This window comes from Paramisgurnus dabryanus, chromosome 19, assembly GCF_030506205.2.
Source record: "Paramisgurnus dabryanus chromosome 19, PD_genome_1.1, whole genome shotgun sequence".
NCBI classification, from domain to species: Eukaryota; Metazoa; Chordata; class Actinopteri; order Cypriniformes; family Cobitidae; genus Paramisgurnus; species Paramisgurnus dabryanus.
In genome coordinates, this window is record NC_133355.1 from 10,672,659 (window position 1) to 10,697,712 (window position 25,054).

General features: G+C 42.0%; 1 protein-coding gene across 1 annotated transcript in view; it reads right to left on the bottom strand.

The window, feature by feature from the left end:
• Positions 1-25,054, bottom strand: part of LOC135778249 (fibrocystin-L-like) — an 88,652-nt gene that overhangs the window by 23,686 nt on the left and 39,912 nt on the right. Inside the window, exons 32-46 of the mRNA XM_065288719.1 lie at positions 19,073-19,194; positions 18,441-18,573; positions 15,916-16,108; positions 15,677-15,819; positions 15,184-15,288; positions 11,864-12,052; positions 11,247-11,417; positions 10,771-10,979; positions 9,548-10,526; positions 6,674-6,922; positions 6,306-6,455; positions 1,501-1,675; positions 1,199-1,349; positions 872-1,028; positions 405-614 (exon numbers count right to left, since the gene is read on the bottom strand). Of these exons, the coding sequence (XP_065144791.1) occupies positions 405-614; positions 872-1,028; positions 1,199-1,349; positions 1,501-1,675; positions 6,306-6,455; positions 6,674-6,922; positions 9,548-10,526; positions 10,771-10,979; positions 11,247-11,417; positions 11,864-12,052; positions 15,184-15,288; positions 15,677-15,819; positions 15,916-16,108; positions 18,441-18,573; positions 19,073-19,194 (3,336 nt within the window). The remainder of the gene's footprint in view (positions 1-404; positions 615-871; positions 1,029-1,198; positions 1,350-1,500; positions 1,676-6,305; positions 6,456-6,673; positions 6,923-9,547; positions 10,527-10,770; positions 10,980-11,246; positions 11,418-11,863; positions 12,053-15,183; positions 15,289-15,676; positions 15,820-15,915; positions 16,109-18,440; positions 18,574-19,072; positions 19,195-25,054) is intronic.

Sequence of the window (25,054 nt, forward strand, 5' to 3'; positions counted from 1 at the left end):
GCATTAAATGTACACAATTTCCAACAACAACTCTTTTCTTTAAAATATATGCTTGTAGTTGCTGTACACTTGCAGTAACACTTTCAGTTTTAGTAGTAAAAAGGATTAAGACCTCTTTGTCACGTGCTGTTGCCATGGTGAATCGTAATATCGGAGCTCCATTGATGATGGCTTTTCATAGTGGTTGTGCACACGCTTAACTTAGAGTTAACCTACTCAGAGTCGATTGAACTAACTCAGATCAGCTGTTCTGTAACCGAAAACTCAGAGTTTCCTATCTCAGAGTAAATCAACTCAGAGTTTAAGTTTTAACTCAGAGTTGGTTGAACCTACTTATTGAAACGGGCCCCTGGTGTTCCTCACAGACAGTGTTAGTAAATATAGTAATTATTGTACAGCCATACCATGCAGATCCAGCACTCCCTCTCTGACAGCCAGGGTCTTGGCACCATAGACAGGAAGTTCTTTAGACCTCAGGTGTCCATGCAGTGTAATGATGGCCTTATGCTGGAAGGGCTGCTGCTCTGTCCCGATCTGTAAAGCTCCACCATCTGTGATCAGAATGTTTTCTGCCTGTAGCTCAATATCTGCCTCATCAAAAATCAGCCGTCCACCTTAAAGGAGATGAAACATTCACAAAGCGAAAAATATATAACGTGTTGGTGTGCCGGCTTGGGATTATTTGACCTTGGATTTCATGCCATAGATTTATGTATGAGTATTTGTCTAAAGGAACATACACTTTAAAAAGTGCTGGGTTGTTTTTAATCCAGGGCTGGTTCAATGTAACATCAACCCAGTGTTAGGTCATTTTAACCTAGCAGTGTGTTCTGTCCAATACTGACAAAGCCCTGGGCACTTTTTAAAGTACCTTGGATGAGGAGCATCTTTAGGACAGGGGTGCTGGTGTCCAGTAAAATGGTTTGACCAGCAGTGATTACAGCAAATGTGCCTTTCTCAGGAGGTGAGTCTCCACCCCATGTATAAGGAGATGACCATACATCAATGTAGAAGAAATCAGCATGATCCTGAAAAACAGAAGAAACATCTTAAGCAATGGTTGTAACTCTGCATGTTTATTTTAAAAAGTCAAAGTTTATCTTGTTAGGTTTTGGCTGAATCTTAGGATATAGTTAGTTTGTAGTTTACCTATTTTAAATGGTCTACCTGTCTGATATTAAATATATCTTGATGTTACCATTCTGGCGATTCCTCTGTTTCCTATCAAGACTCGAACTTTAGTTTCTTGAGATTTTGGTTGAGCATTGGTCACACAGATAATCTGTGTCTCATTGGCTAACTCAACATCACAAACAGATCCTGCAATAGTCACAGTAACTTCACTGGCACTACAGGTTAGAAAAGAAAATGAAAATTAACACATATAAACTAAATGGAAGGCACTCTGTAGCCTTTAAAATTATTATTCATACATTAAAAACACACTTAAAATTATGTACATTTTAATTGCAACAGTGTTTAACCAAAACGACATTTCACCTGAAGGCTGATCCAGTGATGGTGAGTCTGGTGCCTCCGGCTGTTCCCCCTCTGCGTGGTGTGACATCACTGATAACAGGGGTCAAAGAGGATCTGTATGTGTAGCCGGCTGTAAGGTTGACTCTGTTATCTCCATTCATCACTTCAACCTCACAGACCTGATCTGTTTCATTTCCTGCAAGATTGTAATGTTTTGTTATGTGTTCTGGTTGTGTTTTGTATTTTGGACTTTTATTTTGACATCCTGTTCTGTTCTGGCTTTTATTTTGATATACATCTTGCCATGTTTCACTTCACACTTCCTGTCTGTTTGTATAAAGCCACTTCCTGCACACCAGTTCAATGCTGATTATTACATCGCCACATCTAGTCTGTATCTGCCTGTTTTCTGAATCTGTTTATTCTGTTTACCTGTTATCTGTATCTGTTCCTGTTTTGACCTGTGCCTGTTACTTGGATTTTGATTGTTACTCTGCCTGCCCTGAACCCTAGCCTGTATTTGGATTCTGATTTTGGATTAACCCTTTGGATATGTTTGCTGGCCCTTTTTGGGATTTTATTCAATAAACACCTTTTGCACATGGATTCACATCTTCATCGCTTTCTTTAAAGCACCCGTTACAAAGATAAACAGCATGTACGATATGTATGTGTGCATAGGTCTTTTTTTATCATTTTTGTAAGTGACCTGCACCCAAGCTGTCACATGTTTACTCCAAAGATTGACTTCTTTTAGTATTCTTGTTGTAGCAGCCATAGCCTGTGATACTGGCTGAATGGTGAGTTTTTTTAATTAAATACAGGTGCGCTGCGGGTGTGCATTAAAGGAATGTTTCCAGCATTGTTAGAGCATGTTGACGGGTGGCTGCTGCAAACTTGGACGCTGCTTGTTTAATTTTTTTGACTGTTGCTGCATTTTTGTATGCATGCTGTGCTGTGTTTATCAACCATTGTTTGATGTGTCAGTAGGGCCAACTCGCTAATAATCAGCTTAAGAGGCATATTTGGTATTTTTGTTCACTGATTGGTTTGATTGTAATCCTTACCTGAAAGCACATGTGTGGTGAAGTGAGCCAAAAAGTGTACATTTGAGGTGCGTGGCAAAGTGGAATTTAAACTTTGCTATTTCTCTCTGCCATCTGAAATGTAGGGGAGAGTGGGGTAAAGTGAGACATTTTTTACATTTGCTCCCCTCTAAGCGAGCTAAAATGATATATCAGTCAAATTTACACATTTCCCATTAATTCAGGATGTTTCCTAGCTATGGAAATTACCAGAATGTATTCAGGACGAAGAGCAGTAAAAATATGATTGTTTTAAAAAAAGTGGTCTTGTGTCTCACTTTACCCCAGCTTAGGGGTAAACTGAGACAGACCAGAAAAATCAAGGGGGTAAAGTGAACCAGCTCGGGGTAAACTGATCCACTTACTTTTTACACTCTGAAACTACCATAACAGCACATATTGTAACAGATAAAATCCTGACGGCTAGCTTGACAACCACACATTCCAGAACTAATGTTGGACTAGTAACAGAATCAAGGGGATTGGTCAATTAAGAACATTATTTTTCTAAACACTTGAAAGTACAGTAACTCTGAACCAAAATCAAATACAACATAACATAATTCAAAAGTTATATTTTTTGGCCAGTTTTTGCCTTTATTTAACAGTGAGTTTTGGAGAGGACTGGAAAGTACAGGGAGGAGAGAAGGGTATTGGATCGGCAAATGATCACGAGCCGGGAATCGAACTCCCAGAAAGTGTGAAAGCACCACATGTCGGAGCGCTGCCCACTGTAGACCATTGGCTCCGACAATTAAAATTTTTTTAATTAACATTCAAATGACATATAGAACCAGTTAGATTAGAACACAGTCTGGGGGTCAGAACAAAGACCAGAGCCAGCTAGTGTCTGCGGGTCAGCGCAAAAGACAATCAGAACCATCTATCAATATTTCTATCCCTTGCAGCTGCTCTTACTATGGGTTCACACCAGACGTGAGTTCAACGATTTGTGCAAGTAGATTACATTCAAAGTTAATGCAAAGACACGATCAGACGCATCCTCGCCTGGGGCGATGCGAATGACGCCATATGAGCGGAGCATTTGCCGAGAAAACACGCACTATTCACCTCAAACATGTCTTCGCCCAAGTTGAAAATATTTATCTCGAACGAAAAATTTGCATGACACAATGTTAAATCCCGTGAGTAATCTAGAGTGAATAATGCTACGTACACACCAAATGCGGGGCAGTGCGTTACTTGATCTAGATTACTCGCAGGATTTAACATTGTGTAATGGAATTTTTCGCTCAAGTTGAATATTTTCAAATTGGGCGAAGACATGTTTGCGGCGAATAGCGCGTGTTTTCGTGGAAAACGCGCCACCCATATCACGTCATTCGCATCGCCACATGCGAGGACGTGTCTGATTGCGTCTTTGCATTGACTTTGTATGTAATCTTCTTGCGCAAATTGTTGAACTTGTGTCTGGTGTGAACCCACAGTACCATGATGCCTCGCGTTTGGTGTGTACATAGCATTAGAGAATTCTTTCCTTCCTTGACCTAAGCAGCTGCACTCTCCATCTCCTCAAGGGGTGTTTTCCCCAGGCTGTCTTCCTGGTGTATTGACTAGGCATAATGGTTTTTCTGCAATGTTTATAACATTAAAAATAAAACATATGTAATGTAATATTACATTAAAATATGTTTTAGACTAAACTGAACTTGTGCCTCGTGTCTCACTTTACCCCACATCATTTGTCTCACTTTACCCCACCACCACATTTTGGAAAAAAACTCTCTCTCTTGGAAATTCAGGCTAATCTTCAGCTAGCATCAACACGAGGTTTTATATGTTGGTAGTTCATAAACATGTGTGATATAAGTTTTTCTACCTGAATCAATTTGCTTTGGCACAACAGTTGATTAAGTTGACAGCAAGAAAATTTACTTTTACAAGCAAAAAATATATTTTTGTGAAAAAAACATGTTAACCACAGCAGCATGAGGTCCTGTCCTTCATGGCCAAGGGGAAATTTGAGGGGCTTAAAAACATAATGGTCATAGGACCACAAATGTGTTCCATTGCCTAGATACAGGGGGTGTCTCACTTTACCCGATGTCTCACTTTACCCCACTCTCCCCTACTTTTGATTACCCTATTGATGTCTGGTACCCGTTTCTATTGGGTTTTAATCTGAAGCTAGCTTCATTAGTCTTATGCTAAATTACTGTATATGAAATTACTGTATATCTATGTGGGAGCAAACCTGGGTGCCCTTATTTATACTTATTTCCCTGGGTGAAATTCCCAGGTTGGCGTACACTGTAAAAAAATTCCGTAGAAATTACACTGTTATTGCAGCTGGGTTGCCGGTAATTTACCGTAGATTTACATTTATGTAATTTACTGGCAAGAATTTGTTCAAAGTTAAATCAATTTTAAATATTAACAAGTCTTTATCTTTACAGAATAAAACTATACAATAACAGCCTCATGCAAAGCATTCTGGGAACCAGAAGTCATCATCAACCTTTTTCTGTTTTTTGCTTCAGATTTTGTTTCCCAGAATGTTTTGCTTGATGCTGTTTTTTAGTTTTACTCTATAAAGACAAAGACTTGTAAAGTTTAATGTTAATTTAACTTTGAACAAAATGTTGCCAGTTAAAAACATAAATTTAAATCTACGGTAAATTACCGGCAACCCAGCTGCAATTTCTACGGATTTTTTTTTACAGTGTAGTCAGTGTTGCAAAGCAGGGCCGGTTTTTGCTATGGGCAATGTGGGCGAACACCCAGGGCGCAATCTACTCGAAATAGGCTAACGTTATTTATATTAGCCTCGCCCTCTTGCTAATATGTTGCTATTAGCCACAGAACACGACTGTTTTTTTGGTTTTAGTTTTGCTGAACTAGCAACTATTCGAATTGAGGCACCATGTCATGCAACTAAATTCACCCATAGGCAACACACAGTCTTGTGTTTGCAACACAACAAGTGCAAACTCACACAGACCTCCTGACTGTGTCCTTTTTTATTGCTATATACGCTATATGTAAACTTAAATAACTTCTAATATAAATTGACATGCCATTTTGTAAGCTACACAGTGATAGCGTTTTAAATAATTTGTAGTGTATGCTTAGCATTTGTTAAAATCCTATAAACTAATAAAATATGTGTTATGGTCATTTTAATTGGGTAACTGATGCATGTGTGATGTAAGTGTATCTAACTTACATATTGTATCTTAATTGTAAATTCAGGGGCACTTCTGAAATATTTTGGAGTTAGAGCACCCACTGGCAAAAATGAGGAGTCAGATACTTCCACAGCAGCCATGGCCAACAGACGTGTGTGTGTGTGTGTGTGTGTGTGTGTGTGTGTGTACTGTATTACATTTATTTATATTGTTTTTCTCTGTTCTTGTTACCTTTTTGTATTTAAGATTATATATAATAAAATAATACATGTTGGTGGCGGGATTTGGGGGTAATTTTTTTTTCTGGGGGCGGCGAAGGGATGGTTCGCCCAGGGCGTAAATCTAGCCAGGACCGCCACTGTTGCAAAGACTCAGGTGTTTGGTGATCTACTGTATAAGAGTAATGATGATTACTTTTAAAATAACACGTTTGGGGTTTCATACAAAACCATAGTACATATTTCTAATAACGTACAATTGTAACATTAATCACAGATACAACGATTTTTTATATATCATAGGGTTTGTTATGCAAACCACACATTTCAAGGCACATGAAGTGTGCAGTGTTTAATGAGAAAGTAATGAATACCATTGTTGTACGGGACTTCACAGTACAGTTGGGTAGATGTGGATGTCTGCACGTTTACGTTACACTCTCTGTTACAGATGAGGACTCTGGTGAAGTTTGGGTCGAATCCAAAACCTTGAATCTCAACAACAGCTCCTCCAGCATAGCTTCCTGCAGTAATAAAGAACAAAGGGTAAAACTGTAGTGTTTTCTTGCGGTGTAGTCTTATACAAATTATATGTAGGAGGGGGTAGGTAATTTGTAAACCACCTTTATATAATTAGAACCCAGATTTTACATTGGACAATGGCAGACCAGCATGTTAAAACATACTAAACAGATTTGTGTTGCCTGTCTGAACAAAGTAGAGTATTGTTTTTTTGCATTACCTTCATTTGGTGTGACACCTATCAGCAGCAGTTCATAGCCAAAGACAGACTGTGTCAAGGCATGACCTTTAATCTGATGGTATAATGTAACCGGAAACGTTCCTCCTGCGTGTTCCCCAACAGTGCAAAGCAACTGTGTGTCTGTGATGGATGTCACATCACAATCCACACCATCAATCTCCACTGAGATGAGCGCTGCATCTGTGCCAAACCCTGAACCAGACACAGTGATCTCTGTTCCTACAGGACCTGTGAGGAAAACATGTTAGCAGTATTGTTATTATGTAATAATGATCTTACACAACCAGAAAGGTCTTGGTTACAACTGTAACTGAGGGAGGGAACGAGACGTTGTGTCGATGAAGTGACACTACGGCAGGGGTGGGGAACCTTGTTCCTGGAGGGCCACTGTCCTGCAGAGTTTAGTTCCAACCCTACTTAAACACACCTAAAAAAATAAATTAAAGTCTTCAGGATCACTTGGAAATTAAATGCAGGTGTGTTAGATTAGGGTTGGAACTAAACTCTGCAGGACAGTGGCCCTCCAGGAACCAGAGTTCCCCACTCCTGCACTAGGAGTTCCACCTTGGGAAACCAATTGCTCTGATTCTCTCTGTAAAGGGCCAATGAAGATTGGCAAATTAAATATGAATGGAATTTACATACCATGACTCCACCTGGAGATTCGGGTATAAAACTAAGGCTGGTAGGCGATTTCATTCAGTTTTAGTGCTGAGGAGCAGATCCAGGACCAGCTGGTCAGCAGGAGGTCAGCACTGTGGCATGAGGGACTCTCGTTCTCTTCCTCCACTAAACAAGTGCACAATCCAGGCCCACGGCCGTCAACCGGGTTGGGTTTTCGGAGAAGACACCACCCGGGCCGATACTGTTTATACCTTCAGATTGTAAAATCTCGTGAAGGTATTAGGAGTAGTCTAACTCGCAGCTCTGAAGATGTCAAAAGAGAGGCACCATTAAGCAGTGCCCAAGAGGAAACCACGCCCCTAACAGAATAAGCCCGTACCCCGGGCAAATTCTGGGAACAATATGCCAAGAAGATGGCATCAACGAACCAATGAGCAAGACTCTGTTTAAAAACAGCCATCCCTTTCTGCTGACCTCCAAAACAGACAAAAAGCTGATCAGAAGATCTGAAACTCTGAGTTCGGTTCAGAAAAGTGCAAAGTGCATGTTCTGGACATAAAAGAGACTGAGTTGGGTCATCATTAGAAAGGGCCTGGAGGTTCACTACCTGATCTCAAAAAGGAGTGGTAGGAACCTTAGGCACATGGCTGAAACGGGGTCTCGTTAAAGTGAGAGGGAGCCGGTCCGAGGCACCCATTGGTGGGCAGAGAAAGCTAGCAGATCCCCAAGCCTCTTGAGCGCGATCAGGAGAGCCATCTTCTGAGAGAGGGCATTAAGCTCGACTGATAACGAGGCTCAAAGTAAAGCTTCTGAAGTCATGTGAAAGGTCAGAAGAGGGAATGAGGCTAGACGTAGGAGGAAAAAGCATACTTCAAAATGCCCTGGGGTCAGCTGTGACCTAGAGTAATGTATGCCGAGGCGAGCCTCAGACAGAGAATACCACAGTGAACAATGGGAGGCATCCTAAGAGGCCCTTTAGCCTAGTAGAACCATACCCATATCAATTGAACCACCTGGGGGTAGAACCACCAATCCCCTGTAACCTGCCATGAAGCATATTGTGTCTGAAAACAATGGTGGACCAAACCCAATTGGCTATGGAACCGCCCTCAACATCACAAGAGTAGAGAAAGTGTCTGCCATGTGACACATAATTGAAATCAGGGGGTGTAGGACAGAATATATTGTGTCTGTACAAAATAATTTGACCCAGAAGGGGGTTGCTCTCACTGTCAACTCAGTGCAAACTGCGGTGGCACACCTAGTTACACCCACCATCCAGGCGGGGGGAGGACAGTAACAGCAGTTCCGTATTCTCTGGGACCTTTGCCAAAGGTGTGGAGCAGACAATGGACTCGGCTGCCACAGCGCATCTAGCTGCCTCCAAGGTCAGTGAGGACAGACAGGACAAAGAAACGAGAATCAACCAATGGTGATCCTCAAATTTCATCAACCCGTCATGCACATCCGGGAAGAAAGGTACAGAAGCCGGGCATAACTGAACCACGCACGACTACAAAGTACCAATCAGACAGCTCAGAGCGATGGGGTCGTGTGGAGGGTCCAACCAGCCCAATATTCTGAGCGGCCCATTAAAGCACAGCTACTATCTGGGCCACCTCTCGTACAGCGCTACCACACCTGAGGGGGGCAACCGAGTCATCAGCCACTAAATGGAAAAAAGCTCACCCTGGGATGCTGCAATTAATAACTTCACTTAGTTAAGTTTGAAAAGTAACCAATAGACAACTATAATGTGTCTATTAAAACCCCAAGGAACTTCACAAATCGCAACAGTGACACTGGGCAATGAGCAACCGGTAGGAAAGAAAAATCTGACACAGACTGCAACATTAAAAAAGCCCATCTCGGCCTCAAAGCTCATCACAAGTGAGTGACAGAAGGGGAACAACTGTTCAAACTTGTTGTTCAAACTATAGTTACTATGAGATTAATGGAGAAGTCCCCATTACTAATATAGTGGTGCAGTGACCCACGGTCTAGCAGCCAACACTCTGCCTAGTTATTTCTTTAATGTCTATGGGGTAGTTGTTTGGATATGCAGAGTGGATCCTAGATGTTTGCTCGCTGACCTAAGAGCTCACATCTGAAAACTTTGACCTTTGTTCTATTACTCAAAGTGATAGCAAATCTCTCCTCAATAAGCTGCATGATTATTTATTACTAACACAAACAGTCTACTCAAATACGTCATAAATCAAATCTTACCTGTTACAGGGCTCACTGAGGTGATGTCTGGAGTTTGTTCAATGGAGTAGATAAAACTTTGACTTGGGTACTGAACGTTAAACACCCAAATATCCACCTGCACCAGTCCCTCGGGATGAGGAGGTGTCATACATTTTACTCTGTCCGTGGTCACTTCCAAAATTAAGCAGGGGAGGTTACCATCAAACATCACAGTGGTGTTTCCTTCCACAAAGCCATTTCCTTCAATCAACAGTGGAGTTCCTCCACCAATGCCTCCTGATGTTGGTTGAATGGTGGCCTGCGTTGTGCTGGTCAGTGTGACGATTCCTTTGGCAACACCTTTGCTCATGACAACTACCTTTAAAAGATGTTCACCAGCTCGAAGGGCACCAACCAAAAGTGTGATGCTGCTATCTGTAACCTCTGTGACTTGTAGTGTAATGTCATCTGCAGATACTCTCAGATCAGCTGTATTGTTCCCAAAGCCTCTTCCGGTGATTAAAACAGTAGTAGAGTTTCCAGTAACAGAGTCAGGTGAAACGATAAAGACAACTGGTGCAATAGATCCATAATACTGAAACATGCAATCAGAACTGCAAGATGAAGAGATTGTGTTAATGTTAACTGCAACACTTCCCCTTCGAGCCTGAGATGGCGAGGTGTCGCACATTATATGAGAGTAGTTCATGAAAACCACGTCACATGGAGCGTTTGCTACCATAACAGATGCATTCAAGAAACCAGAACCTGAGATGAAGAGACGTGTGTGGCCGGTCGTACTTCCCACAGAGGGAGAGACAGAATCAACCACAGGTAGAACCACAAATCTGCGGTCGTACTCTTTTGGCATTCTCATGATGGCTGTACCCAGGTTGTTGACCCGGACGGTTACGGGTAGGGGGATGCCCACTGGAGAACCACTGTCAGGACTGAGTCTGCAGTTAATCTCAGTGGATGTGCTGCTGATGATTTGACACAGGTTATCTCCAACTCTGACCTTTCGTTGCCATAAATAAAGCAGAAGAAAGTTATTTAACTTCTGTATTACAAATGGCATTTTAATTCACTATTTTGACCACCACGTATAAAAAGGTAGACTTCCTTTGTAAAGGACATAAAAAAAATAATTAGCTCATATTTTACCCACCCTTAAGCCATCCTATGTGTATATTACTTTCTTCGTTTAGGCAAACACAATTGGGGTTAATATAATTTTGTTAATATCGACCTCAGAACCTCACCTCATTTGCACAGGAAGTGCTGCTGAAGCCAGATCCCAGGATGTTGATGATGTCATGTGTGGTTCCGTGGTCAGGAGTAATTTTTTCTACAGTGGGACTGGCACAGGAAGTAAAACTGAAGGTCAGACCATCAGAAGTCTGCAGCTGATCTTGGACACAGTCAGATGTGGCCACACACTCAGAATCAGATGAGTTTATTTGTCTTGAAGCTGTGGATAAGTAAAATAAACAAAGATTGCATGGCATTACTGATTCCTCATCACACCATGTTGTATGCTAATGTATATGTTAAAATGATTTTGTCTATCCAAGCTTCAATTACAAAGACAACTACAATTGAGGAGTAAAGACTATTTCTGACCGGACCTTCACAGCAGCACCAATTTGCAGCAGCATTTGGTACAACGTGTTTGTTCATCCAATAAAAGGTGGTGATTTTTTAAACATTTCCTAAAAACAATTTGTCGATGATGTACCTGAATTTACAGATGCTTTTATTCCAGCTACAGACACCTGAAGCTCAACAGTTTTCTCCTCCAGAGGCCTAACAGTGACTACACCCTGTAGGGTTATCCATTTATAGTAGTCAACGAAACCACTGCTATAGTAATAAACTCCAGGAGATGTGAAACGATAAGCAAAGAACCCTTAAGACAAAAGACAAATAGAAACATAAAGTAGGTTGGTCAGAGTAGGCAGTAGGGTCAGATTTGTCCCTAAATGACATTGTGTAACAAACACATTTCCTCCTTCTCATTTCCTTGACTGTAAGGCAGCCTTATTTTACTGCAGTGAGTATTCTGTAAATTAACTGAAACTAAACCTTCTTCACAAGTCCTTCCTAAAAAGTGTCTAAACAAACAAAAATCAAAAATAGCTTGCTCTTTGTGCAGTTAGAATGTCGTGTAGCTATGAAATGCAACATTGTAAAAAAGTGCTACTGTATAAATACATTTGACTTTACTTTTGACTTAAAAATAATAATAAAACAATAGATGTGAGAGACTGATAATAAGTAATAACAAGAAATACATTTGAATGACTGAAACACATTAATTGTGAGATAGGTGGTAATATACTGTAATGTTTGTACCTCTGGTGGTTTTGGTGTCTCCACTGTTGAAAACAATGCCATCATAATCAGTACTGCTGGGACTGGACACACTGAAGACCCTGTAGCCCACATCAGAAACAAAAGCAGGTGCTTCCCAGCTCCAAACCACTGTATCTCCCACTGAGACTAGAAGTGCAGAGGGACTCCAGGCATAACCTTGACCATACACTAAGCACATATAGAATGGTTTAGGGTACTGTATACAAGCATATGACAGTAATAAACAGTTCAGTTTATTACTTCATCTGGAGGAGGATCCAAATACACTAAAATAAGTTTTTGATACATTTCTAGCTGCCTATCATCAGACCTGCACATTTATGATCATCTCCACTTTGGTTTTGATGTCTAATATTAAATAATAGTCTTGTAATAATTAATAAATAGCAGCCTAAAATATTTTCTTTTTCATTCTTAGACACTGCACTGCACCACTTATTATATGGGAAAAAATAAGCTTTTTATATCAACAACTATGCAAATGAAAGTTGATTCATGGTCATCTTAAATGCATATTAATTAAAATCATTAACAACATTAAAGAGCACCTATTATCTCTATGATCACAGACATGGTTTATGTTTTAGTATCCTTACCTTACCAATCTGTCACATTCTGCTCAAGCCACGCTGGCAAAGTTGATCTGCATTTTCTGGATCAGATTCGGCTCATATTAATAAGGTAGTAAAGACAATATTAACTACTGTCAGCATTGTGAGCTAATCTTACAAACATGGTAAGGAGCGTCACATTTCTAGCTGCCATCAGAGGTATTCAGGCCAATCACAGCGTACTGGTTAGCTGGCCAATCAGAGGTCACTGAGCTTTTCAGAACGATTATCATTTTACAAAATCAACACGTTTCAGGGACGCAGGGCATAAAGGAGCAACATTAATTTACAGTATGTGGAAAAATAATGTGTTTTTTGAACCATAAACCATGTGAAAACATTGTATTACACCAAATACACAAAATAACGTTATTTTCAACCCATTCTCACTCCCCAGGTGTCAAAATCTGAAGTATGTTCAAACGCCTTCAGCATCAGAAGACGCGAAAGGGCCCATCATTGCGTCATTATATCGACGAAATGGGAACTTTGTTGCTTTCATGCTAATCCCTCAGTGTTGGATATAGACGAAAGGGCATCCCAGAAAGTGATGCCGTAACGTTATGCGACGTCAACGTATGTGACGATCAGCATGATCATGCCACTTCTGGACGGTAACTTGTCAATTTTAGTTCCAAATTGTTTACCATTGTCGCTTGGGCTTAGGGTTAGAACAACTTTCTGTTACATATAGTTACATCCTAACCCAAACCCAACTCTAACCCTAACCGCAAGCAACAATGGTTTAAAAATCAGAAGACCAAAAGTATAAACCAGTAGTTAAACTGACATCCAAACCCAAACTCTAACCCCAATCCCAAGTGACAATGGTTTTAAAATAGGAAAAAATTGAGTAGTATACCATCCAGAAGCGACATGATTTTGCCGATCGTCACATACGTTGACGTCGCATAACGTGACGACATCACCTTCCAGGATGCCCTTTCGTCTATATCCGACGCTGATGGATTAGCATGAAAGCAATGTAGTTCCCATTTCTTCGATGTAGTGACGCATAGGGGCACCCTTTGACCTCAAATGTGAGCATGTGTGTGTCAGGATCCGTCTGAAACCATCTGTTTTATTACATCTAGTCTTTGTGTTCGGGGTCCTGGCAGTACCATGTTTTATGTGGGAAATGTGTGGTTTTTGTATTGGTTTATTCTGACCACACATTTCCCAGGTCTCGTCACTTTTTCCCCGATCCCTTACATGTAATGATTTCCAGGTGTATGTAATTTACTTTCTCCCTATTTAAGAGTCCTTGTGTTTGTTGTCCAGTGCGCGTTCGTCTTGTTACCATTCCTGTCTTGTTCCAGAGTTTTTGCATTTGTGAGTATTGAGTGTATTTAGTCTAGTTTGTTATTTGTAGTAATGTTGGTTCATGTTTAGTTTTATGTTAGTTTAGTGTAGTGTGATTCCGTCTTGTTTTACCCCCTCGTGGGTTTTGTTTTCCCCTGTTTGTTTCAATAAATTACTATTTTTTTAGTCTTGTCTGCATTTGGGTTCGTTCCTTGTCAAATCCTTACAGTGTGATCCCGCACCCACGTGAACTCTGGCGAACTTTGGCGTTGTGCCAAGAAGATAGAAATTTCTACTAATATAACGTCGAGACGGTCAGATTTTAAACCATACATTTTCTACACAGAGGAGGTTAACTGCACATTACCGTACTGGGGTTTGAAAATGTTGTGAGTGTTTCTTGCACGTTTTAATTCCTCAGATAGCCAAATGCAGCAGCAACATGAAAGCTCGTGAGCGTGGTCACGCTGATGACGTCTGCGGCTGCTCTGACTGCAGCGCCTGCCACCAGAAAGTAATGTAACATGTTCAAAACACTATCATATCGGCAAAAATCTCTGAAAAGTGACAAGGACGCAGCACAGAATTAATAATATTGTGCATATTAAACAGATTAAAAGACAAGTTACCGATTGATGGACGCTTGTTTGATTTTCAGGTTGCATGCTAAATCCATTTGGCTCAAAAAACCAAGGGGGCACGTGCCCCCTCAGTTTGAATGGGCATGACGCCTCTGATAATAGGTGCTCTTTAAATAACTGTATAGTAATGTTAGCTATTGATAGTTGTCTGATAATTTGCTATTGAAAAAGTGGAAAAATTTTCTCCTTTCATGCATGTGTTAGCCATGGTGTGATTGTAAAAAGTTTATTAAATACACCTAAGTTTTGGCCCTGAGTTAGATGTTAATTACCATTAAACCAGTTTAAAACCAGTCTCCCCAGCTGTAAATGTCATTGGCTGTGAAAGTCTTGACATGATGATAACACCCAAGCAGTCTTTTTTAGAATGCTCTCAGTTACATGTAAATCTATATTGTATGCATTTGTGAGTGTGCTTATGGGGTGTTACTCTGGGACGAGTGATTATAAGGGTGAGAGGGAAAAAAATCACAGTATGCTCAATACAAAAATCTGGACTACACCACTGATGTCAATGTATTGATGTACTCTAAAGTATTTTGCAATATTACTTAAGTAAATTTAGACCTAAGATAACCTTAGACTTTTAATGGACATCGGAGGATGGAGTATATCCTGCTGTTTCAGTGACAGCAAAAGTACTTTAATTATCTGTTGTTGACATGAGAAACAAATCTTGATAGCCACTGTGTTACTGTTCCTGAGGTATGTGATGTGCGTGACAGAGAAAGTAATTATATATTACCGTGGTGAAAACCTTGGTTTGTCACTGTATATATTTTTTCTGTATGCTGCGTTACACACATCAGCTGATGTTCTGAAGCGTCTGTTATTTGGCATTGTGTGTCTCCTGTGATAACACAAAGTCTTGCTGAGTCACAACTGCAATACATCTACAACCATTTAAATTAAAATATGCTTTCTTAAATTTTTGCTTAACAAATGTTACATGATTTACATGAGTCTTATTCATATGTATGAATACATTTATGTCACCAACATAAGAAATGATCAATAACAAATAAATTTAATGAATATGCAGACATGCAGCACCTCTAGCAGCTATACTCTAGTTGGCAAACACTGCAACATTGGCTAAACCTGTGGCCAACCAAGTCTAATGCAATCTGACTAGTAAGAAACTTTGTTGTAAACAGACAGACATAAATTGCACACTTCACCTTTAAAAAATGTGTTATGTTTTCTCTTTAAGTTCCTGTGCTCTTACTGTATCTTACCCAAAGTCACATTGTTGTCTGTTGGGACTGAGCTAAACCCAGAGCCGGTGATGGTGATGGTGGTTCCTCCATACAAGGAGCCCAGCGGTGGAGAGAAACCTGTCACCTTCAGAACATACTCTATGGTGCTACTAACACCAGCACTGCAAAAACACAAAACCATTTCATCTCCTGTAAACTGGATGCTTGAGATTCAACAGAAAACCTGCTGTTGTTCATTACAGTGAGTGATCTGAGACCTGATTAAGGCGTAGCCCTGGTTCCCGACTCTCACACGGATGTCGTATACAGCTGGGCCGAGTGTGGGTAACATGCAGATAATGTTTTCATTGGTCCACTGCAACAATTCACACTCTGTCTCACCAATAAGAACAGAGCTGCCATTGACCTGCACCGCAAAATTTCTGCCCAAGATGGTGAGAACTCTGAGACCTTTACAACAAAAAATAAGGTAGAAATGTAATATGTAATATACAACCACATTGATTAAGGGTGAAGATAATGAGGTATGTAGTCCTGTGTGTCATGTCTTTATTTTGGTTAGTCTGTAAGTACATCTATTAAGTTATACTGAAGTATTCATGATGTGTCCAGTCAGGCACGTGCACAGATAGGGCTCAACCTGTGCAGAACACATGCCCTTTTTGTCCTTTCACTCCGAAGTGCCCTTTTTTGGAGGTGTTTTGTTATTATTATTTTATATATATAAATTAATGCTATTGTTAAACATTTACCTCTGTCTGTGTGTTTTACAAATATATTTATCAAGTAAAATTATTAAAAAACTAAATATTTTTGGATCCGCTCAAACTGTCTGTCAAACATCTTAACTCCGCCCCCTGAGTGCAGCGAGCTGAAGTTCCACAGCAGTCAGAGGCAGCTGAACGTCTTGCAACGGTAAATAAGTATCTTGTTGTTTGAGTACAATGCTGTCTCATTACGAAAGAAACACTAGTATGTATATAACGGCGCATGTTTTATAAATTTGAGCAGAGCCGAATTATCCATAGACGGGATTGGTCGAGTGGGCAATCAGGGGGCACTAAGAGCTCCAAACTGCGACCAATTTGAGTTTTTGACAAAGCGCGAGCAGTTTTTAAACAAGTGTTCACCCATGTGAAGGGCACCCGTGACAACAATACGGAATGCACGGTCGAGTTTTTACCGCTTTTTTTTGCATGACGCGTCTCAATCGTTAAAATCGTTAAAATGTCTAGCCTACATTAACACCAAAAACATATCAGATTAGAAAGGTCTTAGACATCAGATGCCCAGTTGGGAAAACTGGATAGAGACGAAAAACGTGTAAAGGATACAAGTATGTACATTATATTGCCCTGTCACTCATTATAGTATGCAATCTGGATATAATTTATTGTATATGCATGTATCTTATGCATTGAATTAGTCAAGGGTGTATGATTGTTGTATGATTATTTGGTTCATAACTTTTTATTCTGAAATCAACTGCATAGAGTTAAGTCTACTTAGTATTTAGTATATTTATTAGTAATGCAGTTATTTGCACCTTCAAAAGACCAAGGTTCCTGGTCCTCAGCACAGTTTTTGCCAGGTAGGCAGAGATACATGTTGAATATGCTAATGGTATGGCTATAGTATAGTATAATCTCCTATTTTGATCTTTAATCTCCTATTTCCCCTCTTCTCAATCACATATCAATCACACAAACATGTTAACCAAATAATAAAAATGAGCTTATAAAACAAACAGAATACCTTTTTTTCTTCAAACATATTTTAATGTAACTTTATGTAAGCAGAGGAAAAAATTAAAATTTATATATTCTACAATTAAATAAGAGCGGGTTCACAAGAGCACTTCACAAACACATGACTACAAATAGGCCTAATACAGACAAACACCCAGGATGTAAATTGTTAAAGCCAACTTAAAAGGGCAGATATCGTTTGCACTGTATAATGCCAAGCTATCATAAAATGTCATTTTTCATTCATTAATAGTGATTTTTTTCAATCATTAATAGCGAATAAATATAAAGCTATTAAGATGATTATTAAGTGATATTTATTTGGAGGGGGTGCCCTTTTTCAGTTTCAGCACATGCCCCTCAAAAGGTCTGTGCACGGCCCTGTGTCCAGTTCATTTATTAAAAGTGTTTGTATATCTCCTTGTGTTTGATGGGGACTTAACAATTCTATTTATATGTTGGTGTTTAATTTTTAGGTTTATATTTTATTGGTGTATATAATATATTTTAAAATGAAGACTTTGTTTTGCTATCCATTTTAAATCTATGCATTTACATTTATGCATTTGGCAGACATTTTATTCAAAGCAACTTACAGTGCATCAAAGGGTATATATTTTTTTAACAGTATGTGTGTTCCTTGTGATCAAACATGTGTCCTTTTGTGCTACTAACACAATGATCTACCAACACAGGAAAACTACCAAGTTCAACCGTATTTCTAGAAAATTTGGGATAAATAGAGCAGATCCTACACCCAAATGTTTAACTCTTGCACATACACGTATCGTAACAGTCAGGTCAAGTATGATATGTTGACATGGTGATCCATATTTACCATACTGCATTCTTCTAGGAGGTCCTATTTTAGGATATGTATGTATAACTGTATCATCGTACTTGTAATTCTTGTAATGTACCAGCACAGTGGCAGTGGATGGGCGGGGCTATGTGCTCCTACCCGAACACAAAACTTGTTAAATAACACATTTTTAAGGATTCATGCATTCAAAAAAGGTAACAAAAACTCTTACCAAATACTGTTGTAGTTTCTGGGCTGACAGCAGTGATGGTGGCCATCAGAGTGTTGTTGTATGTGAAGGAGTTGGTTAAAGATGCTGTTATCTCTCCCATGGTCAGTGTTAATGTCTGTTCACCTGCTGAACCCTAATTTATACATCACACACACAAGATAGGCCTGTGTTTCATGGAGTGCAATATGGTCCACTTGAATAACTTAATTTAACAAGCTTAAAACTAAAAAATAAAAAAAGCTTAAAACAATTTCAGAACATTGAGTAAATTAACCAAGAATGAATTAAGTGTTATTAATGCACATGCACTGTCTCCATTATCATTTGGTAATACAGTCGACTATTTGGGAGACTTGTTGGAACTGAAAATAATTATTGTATTTATATTTTATACAGATAGGTATGTTTAAACTGAAAATAGTAATTGCTTAATACACTAAGTACAGTTTGCTTGGCATATCTGTACATGTGCAGATTATGGGTGGTTAACGAATAAGACAGTATTTTCTTTCTGATAAACTGCATGCAAACGTTATGTTGCCTAAATAATATTTAAAGGTCGATCTGAGAAGGTTTATTTTATGTTTCCCCTACTTTTCAAGTAATCAAGTAAAATCAACCCATTCACTTACAGCAGGAACTATGCATCTCAGCTGGCTAAATTCTGCTTCAGTAACATTACAAGATTGCGTGCCAATGGTGACTGCTGTATTAATACTGAATCCATAACCAAACACAGTCAGAATCGCCCCTCCTGTGAAAAAAGATCATGTATTTTTAGTATCTGGTTGTAAGAAAATACATACTGTATTTCAGGGGCGGTTCTAGACCCTTTATATGGAGCCAGACACCCTATCTTAGCTACCCTAAATAGTAAGCCATCAACCTATTAAAAATATTTTCAGAAGTTTTTTTTTTCGATGTATTCGAAATAATAATGAAAGTAACGCAAAATGCAGGACATTTCGATGAGAAAAATAACGAGTTAATGAGCAATTTAATTTGTTTTGATGTTCTGCGCATGTGTCACAGGTCGGAGCGGACCACAATCTCCAAAACCCACTCCTTCCTCTTCTTGGTCAGTTCCGGCTCACCCACCGAAATCCTCGTCACAGGTGGGGCCGCTCAAACACTGATCAACACACAAGGGATACACTGGGACACAGTATTAACAGAGATGTCACTGACAAGACAACATTTCCAATGTAGCTCACAGTTTCATTGACACTTATTACTTCCCTCTCTTTTCCAGAAATCTGGTGTATCCGAGGTCGATAGTACAACACTTTCTCTGTTCCTTCCTCTTCTCAATGCATTTCCGGTGACTTCCCAATGCACACAATCTCTTCAAGGTAAGTAGCACATGTCAACACAAATACTTCAAAAGGAATGCTTTACCACTTAACTCCATCTTTCTTCAGCCCAATCCTCTGCTTTGACTTCGCCCAGCCTGCAATATCCACACAGATACGTCTCTCCAAACTCACCAAACAGTCCGTCTCACCCACAGTGTTGGTCAGAATCAAACTTCACTTCTATGTTCTCCGGATGTCTTATTTATGTGCCTCCTTTTCCCTGAAATGCCCAATCGCCACGCTTATTAAACACACCTGAAGCCAGTACTGGTCGGGTGTTTCAGTGAAAATTGTCTGGGCGAAACTATTTCCGCCATTTTAGGTTCCGCTACAATAAGTCACTCTATGACATCCTCCCCCGCCAAACCGTTCTAGTCCCTAGAACGTGGGCCTCCTACCCAGTTGCCATACCTCACAGGGGGTCATCCTCGGTTCTTACATTGGGACCGTCGAGGTGGTGAGGCTGGATCTATCCTGGCAGGCTTCAGGTTCTCTTGGAACCACAGCCCATCTCTCAATCCATGGTACTGGGAGTGTTGGCTCTGTTGGAGCCTCTTCTACGGGCCTAGGAAAGTTTGGACAGGGACGGAGCATGTTTCTGTGTTTCTGTTCTGTGTTTGGCCCAGCCTTGCCTTCTGGACGAATCGTATACACCGGTTGGCCTGGGCGTTGTTGACCCCCTGCCGTCGGTAGTCCCTTACCAACACTCACTCCCCTCTAAGCAAAGAAGCCTCTCGGGCCATCCAATCGTACAACCTCTTTTGTTTGTCTGCAGCGATGCACACCCGCCGAGTGTTCGTAGGCGAAGTGGAGGCGCTGATGGTGCCGGTCCACCCACTCCGTCAGACTCAAGTCCTCTTTGGTTGCAGCGGTCCCCAGCAGCAGATCCGTGGGCAATCATACTTGCCTGCCAAACATGAGGTAAGTAGGGGCATACCCTGTGGTGCTGTGTACGCTGTTATCATAGGCTTGTATCAACGTCGGGAGGGCACTCACCCAGTCACCCTGACGCTCCTGATCCAGAGTGCCCAACAGGCCCAGTAGTGTTTGGTTGAACTGTTCGCATCCTCCGTTCCCTTGGGGATGGTAAGATGTTGTATGGGTCTTGGTGCAACCATACAACTGACACAGTTCTCTTATCACACGTGACTCAAAATTTGACCCTTGATCGGAGTGTAGGAACTCGGGGCATCCGAATGGTTGGAACACGGCTCTCCATAGTGCAGTGGCAGTGGTGCTGGCAGTCTGGTCTAGGGTCGGAATGGCCCAAGCGTACTTTGTAAAGAGGTCGGTGACAAAAAGGATGTTTTGGTAGTGGTCCATCGGCCTCCCTAGCATCAAGAAATCCATGGCCACTATATGTAAAGGGGCTTTGGCCTGTATCGGGACCATCGGGGCTCGGGCTTCCTTCCTATATTTAAACAGGGTACAGCGAGGGCATGCCTGAATAAACTTACTCACGGACACCTCCAATCCAGGCCAATAGAAGTTCCTCCGTAGCAGGGACGCTGTCTTTTCCTGCCCCAGGTGTCCCAACTGGGGGTGATAGGCCGTCAGCAGAGCGTGCACCTGGCATTCAGGTACTACCAGTTGACAGTTCTCTTCATCCAGTCCCGGGTCCCTGATGACCCACTCTATCCTTCACCCGGAGCCTCGTCCACTGTCCTAGTAGTTTACGCACCACTCTGCCCTGAACTTGCCTCACCTCCCGGGTTGGTCCTTTGCCCTGTGCCAGCCAACGGCTCAGTTTCCTCAGCCTGTTGTCTCCTCCCTGTCGCTCTCTCCTCCATTGGGGGTCCCATCCCCAACTCATTGGCACAACCTCTCGTTGGCCTCCCGGAGCCTCCACAATGCCTACTGTACAAACCTCTTCTTGTTCCATCAATGGCCCTGGTGGACATCCCAAGCTCTCGGCCTCTGGAAGTCGTGACAACGCGTCCACGTTCGTGTGTTCTCGTCCAGGGCGATACTGAAGTTGGTAGTCATAATTGGCTAGTTGGGCTACCCATCGCTGTTCCACAGACCCCAACTTGGCCGTCTGTAAGTGCACAATAGGGTTGTTATCAGTGATCACCTGAACTTTTGCGCCCCACAGATAGTCTTTAAACTTTTCACTGAGCACCCATTTCAAGGCCAACAACTCCAGCTTGAAAGAGCTATAGTTGGAGTCATTTCTCACCACTGGGTGCAGGCTCTGACTAGCGTAGGCAATTACCCTCTCCACTCCCTGTTGCCGCTGGGCCAACACTGCTCCAAGCCCAAGATATTGCTGGCGTCGGTGTATAGGATGAATGGCTGAGTGAAGTCTGCATAAGCCAAGATGGGGGCCTGTAATAATTCCTGTTTCAAGCGCCGGAATGCCAACTCACACTCATTGTCCCAGGAAATAGAAGGGACCCACGACCTCGGGGGCGCCCAGTCCCCGCCAGGAGTTGATTCAAGGGCTTGGCGATCTTCGAGAAGCCCTTAATGAACCGCCGGTAGTACCCCACAAAGCCCAAAAAGGACCTCACCTGCCTCACAGTCTTCGGGGCATTCCACTCCTGTACTGCCGACACCTTTTTCTGGATCAGCCGAAACCCCAGCAGCGCTCACACAATGGCCCAGAAACTTTACCTCCCTCCGTAAGAGATGACACTTATCTGGTTGCAGTTTCAGCCCATATTTCTCCATGGCTTGGAACACCCTATCCAGATGCAGACAATCACGTTGTCTAGTTATACTAGTGTCGACTCGACCAGCTGGCTGCCCAAGCACCGCTGCATAAGCCGATGAAACGTGGCGGGAGAGTTACAAAGCCCGAAGGGCATCCGATCCCACTCAAATAGTCCAAACGGGGTGGTGAACGCGCTATTCTCCCTATCTGCCTTTTCTACCTGCACCTGCCAGTAGCCGGTGTCAATTAGACACTGCACTTTCGAGCCACATACCTGGATCTCCATTACGGGGCTATGCCCAATCAGTCGCTCTCTCGAGGCAGGTTCTGGCGATGGGTCAACTAAGGGGGTCCCGACCACTTGACCCACAGTGGCCGGTTGACCTAAAAACCCACCCCTGAGCTTCATCGGGAGCCACACTGCCGACTGTAGTGTCCGGGCTCACCACAACGATTTCAAATGGCCTGTCCCTGTTTGTCCCACTGAAACCTCGGGCGGGCAGGCCGCACCGGCCGCCCTTCTAGATCTCAGCCCCCATCTGAACAAGCCCGCTCTCGGGGCATTGGTCGCATGCTCTGACTCTGTGGGCCCAACCGCAACTCTTCAAGGAGCATCCTGGATAATTCGGTCATCTGCTCGCATACATCTTTCAGGAGCTCATTTCGCAATGTCTGCTTCCAATCCACCCCCTCTGGGGCCACTGTTGCTGCCGCTGCTCCACTTACGGCTGCACACACTGGAGGCTCTGTCGCACCGGGCCTTCTCTTAGCCCTAACAAGAATTTATCTTGCAGCAGAGTTTCTCCATATCCCAACCCATGGTCACGTCTTCCGTGCAACCAGGTGAACTGCTCTCGCAGTCGGAGTACATAGGCCCGGATAGGCTGCCGGAGTCCTTGCTTACAATTAAAGAACTGTGCTCGGAGGACGGATACAGGCATGGTGTCTCCATACTGTTCTGTCAGGAAGTTAAACACAGACTGTGCGGTGGGTCGGACGGCTTCTGGGGCGGCCGGGACTTCTCGTCGGGCTTCCCCCTCCAGGGAGTTCAACAAAAACTGTTGATATTGGGACGCACTCAGCCCTTGGATCCCGGCCAGATACTCTATCTGGGCTTTCCACTCAGACAATCTCACCTCTGATTCTGCTCCGCCATACTTCTGGATCCAGGGGGTGCCTATGGACACAGGCATGACTCGGGGTGGGGCCTCATGCACTTCGTTGTCAGTCATTGGGCAATTTCGGTCGCTCAACTCAAGGTGGAATCCTGCCGACTACGCCAAAATCTGTCACAGGTCGGAGCGGACCACGATCTCCAATACCCACTCCTTCCTCTTCTTGGTCAGTTCTGGCTCATCCACCGAAATCCTTGTCACAGGTGGGGCCGCTCACACACTGATCAACACACAAGGGATACACTGGGACACAGTATTAACAGAGATGACACTGACAAGACAACATTTCCAATGTAGCTCACAGTTTCATTGACACTTATTACTTCCCTCTTTTTTCCAGAAATCTGGTGTATCCGAGGTCGATAGTACAACAATTTCTCCATTCCTTCCTCTTCTCAATGCATTTCCGGTGACTTCCCAATGCACACAATCTCTTCAAGGTAAGTAGCACATGTTAACACAAATACTTCAAAAGGAATGCTCTACCACTTAACTCTGTCTTTCTTCAGCCCAATCCTCTGCTTTGACTTTGCCCAGCCTGCAATATCCGCACAGATACGTCTCTCCAAACTCACCAAACAGTCCGTCTCACCCACAGCGTTGGTCGGAATCAAACTTCACTTCTCTGTTCTCCGGATGTCTTATTTATGTGCCACCTTTTCCCTGAAATGCCCAATCACCAATCGCCGCGCTTATTAAACACACCTGAAGCCAGTATCATCTAATTTCGGTTGCCCGGAGTTACCGGAACTGACCGGGTGTTTCAGTAAAAATGGTCCGGGCGGAACTATTTCCGCCATTTTAGGTTCCTCTGCAATAAGTCACTCTGTGACACATGCGTGGTAGCCACCAGTGAAGTACAGTAGAGTGGACATTGGAGTAGATTGCGTGCTGCGCGTCACCCGGAGACAGCTGCAAACTCAAAATCATTGTTTCATCGAATATCCAGCGTAGATGCTCATAGAAGGTATTTTCGCTGATGTTTTAAATTATTTGTTCTGTATGAATACATTCATGGCAAAATATAAGAAAATGTGCCGTTTTAAATAATCTAATTTTAGTTATTGGACGTCAAGATTACTCGCTCATGCTTTGCAAACTAAAGCAAATGCGTTTCAGTTTACCGCCATAAATGACAAATTTTAAAATGCAAGGTCTAAATGTTTTGCCTTTTTCTAGTTTAACAGTAATACTGTCTGTGAATAATATGATGCCTACAATAAAGTTTTCGAATGTACCATAGAAAAATTTGCGATTCATAATCCCTGAGTTTAACCCCACAAAATTTCTGTAAACACCGCAAATTTAATATATTAATATATATTTAATATATTAATAGCTACTAATTAATATAATAATACTGGTCCTAATTCACAAAAAGGCATCACAATGCTCTTGTCACATCATCACTGAGGGCTAAGCCCCCCT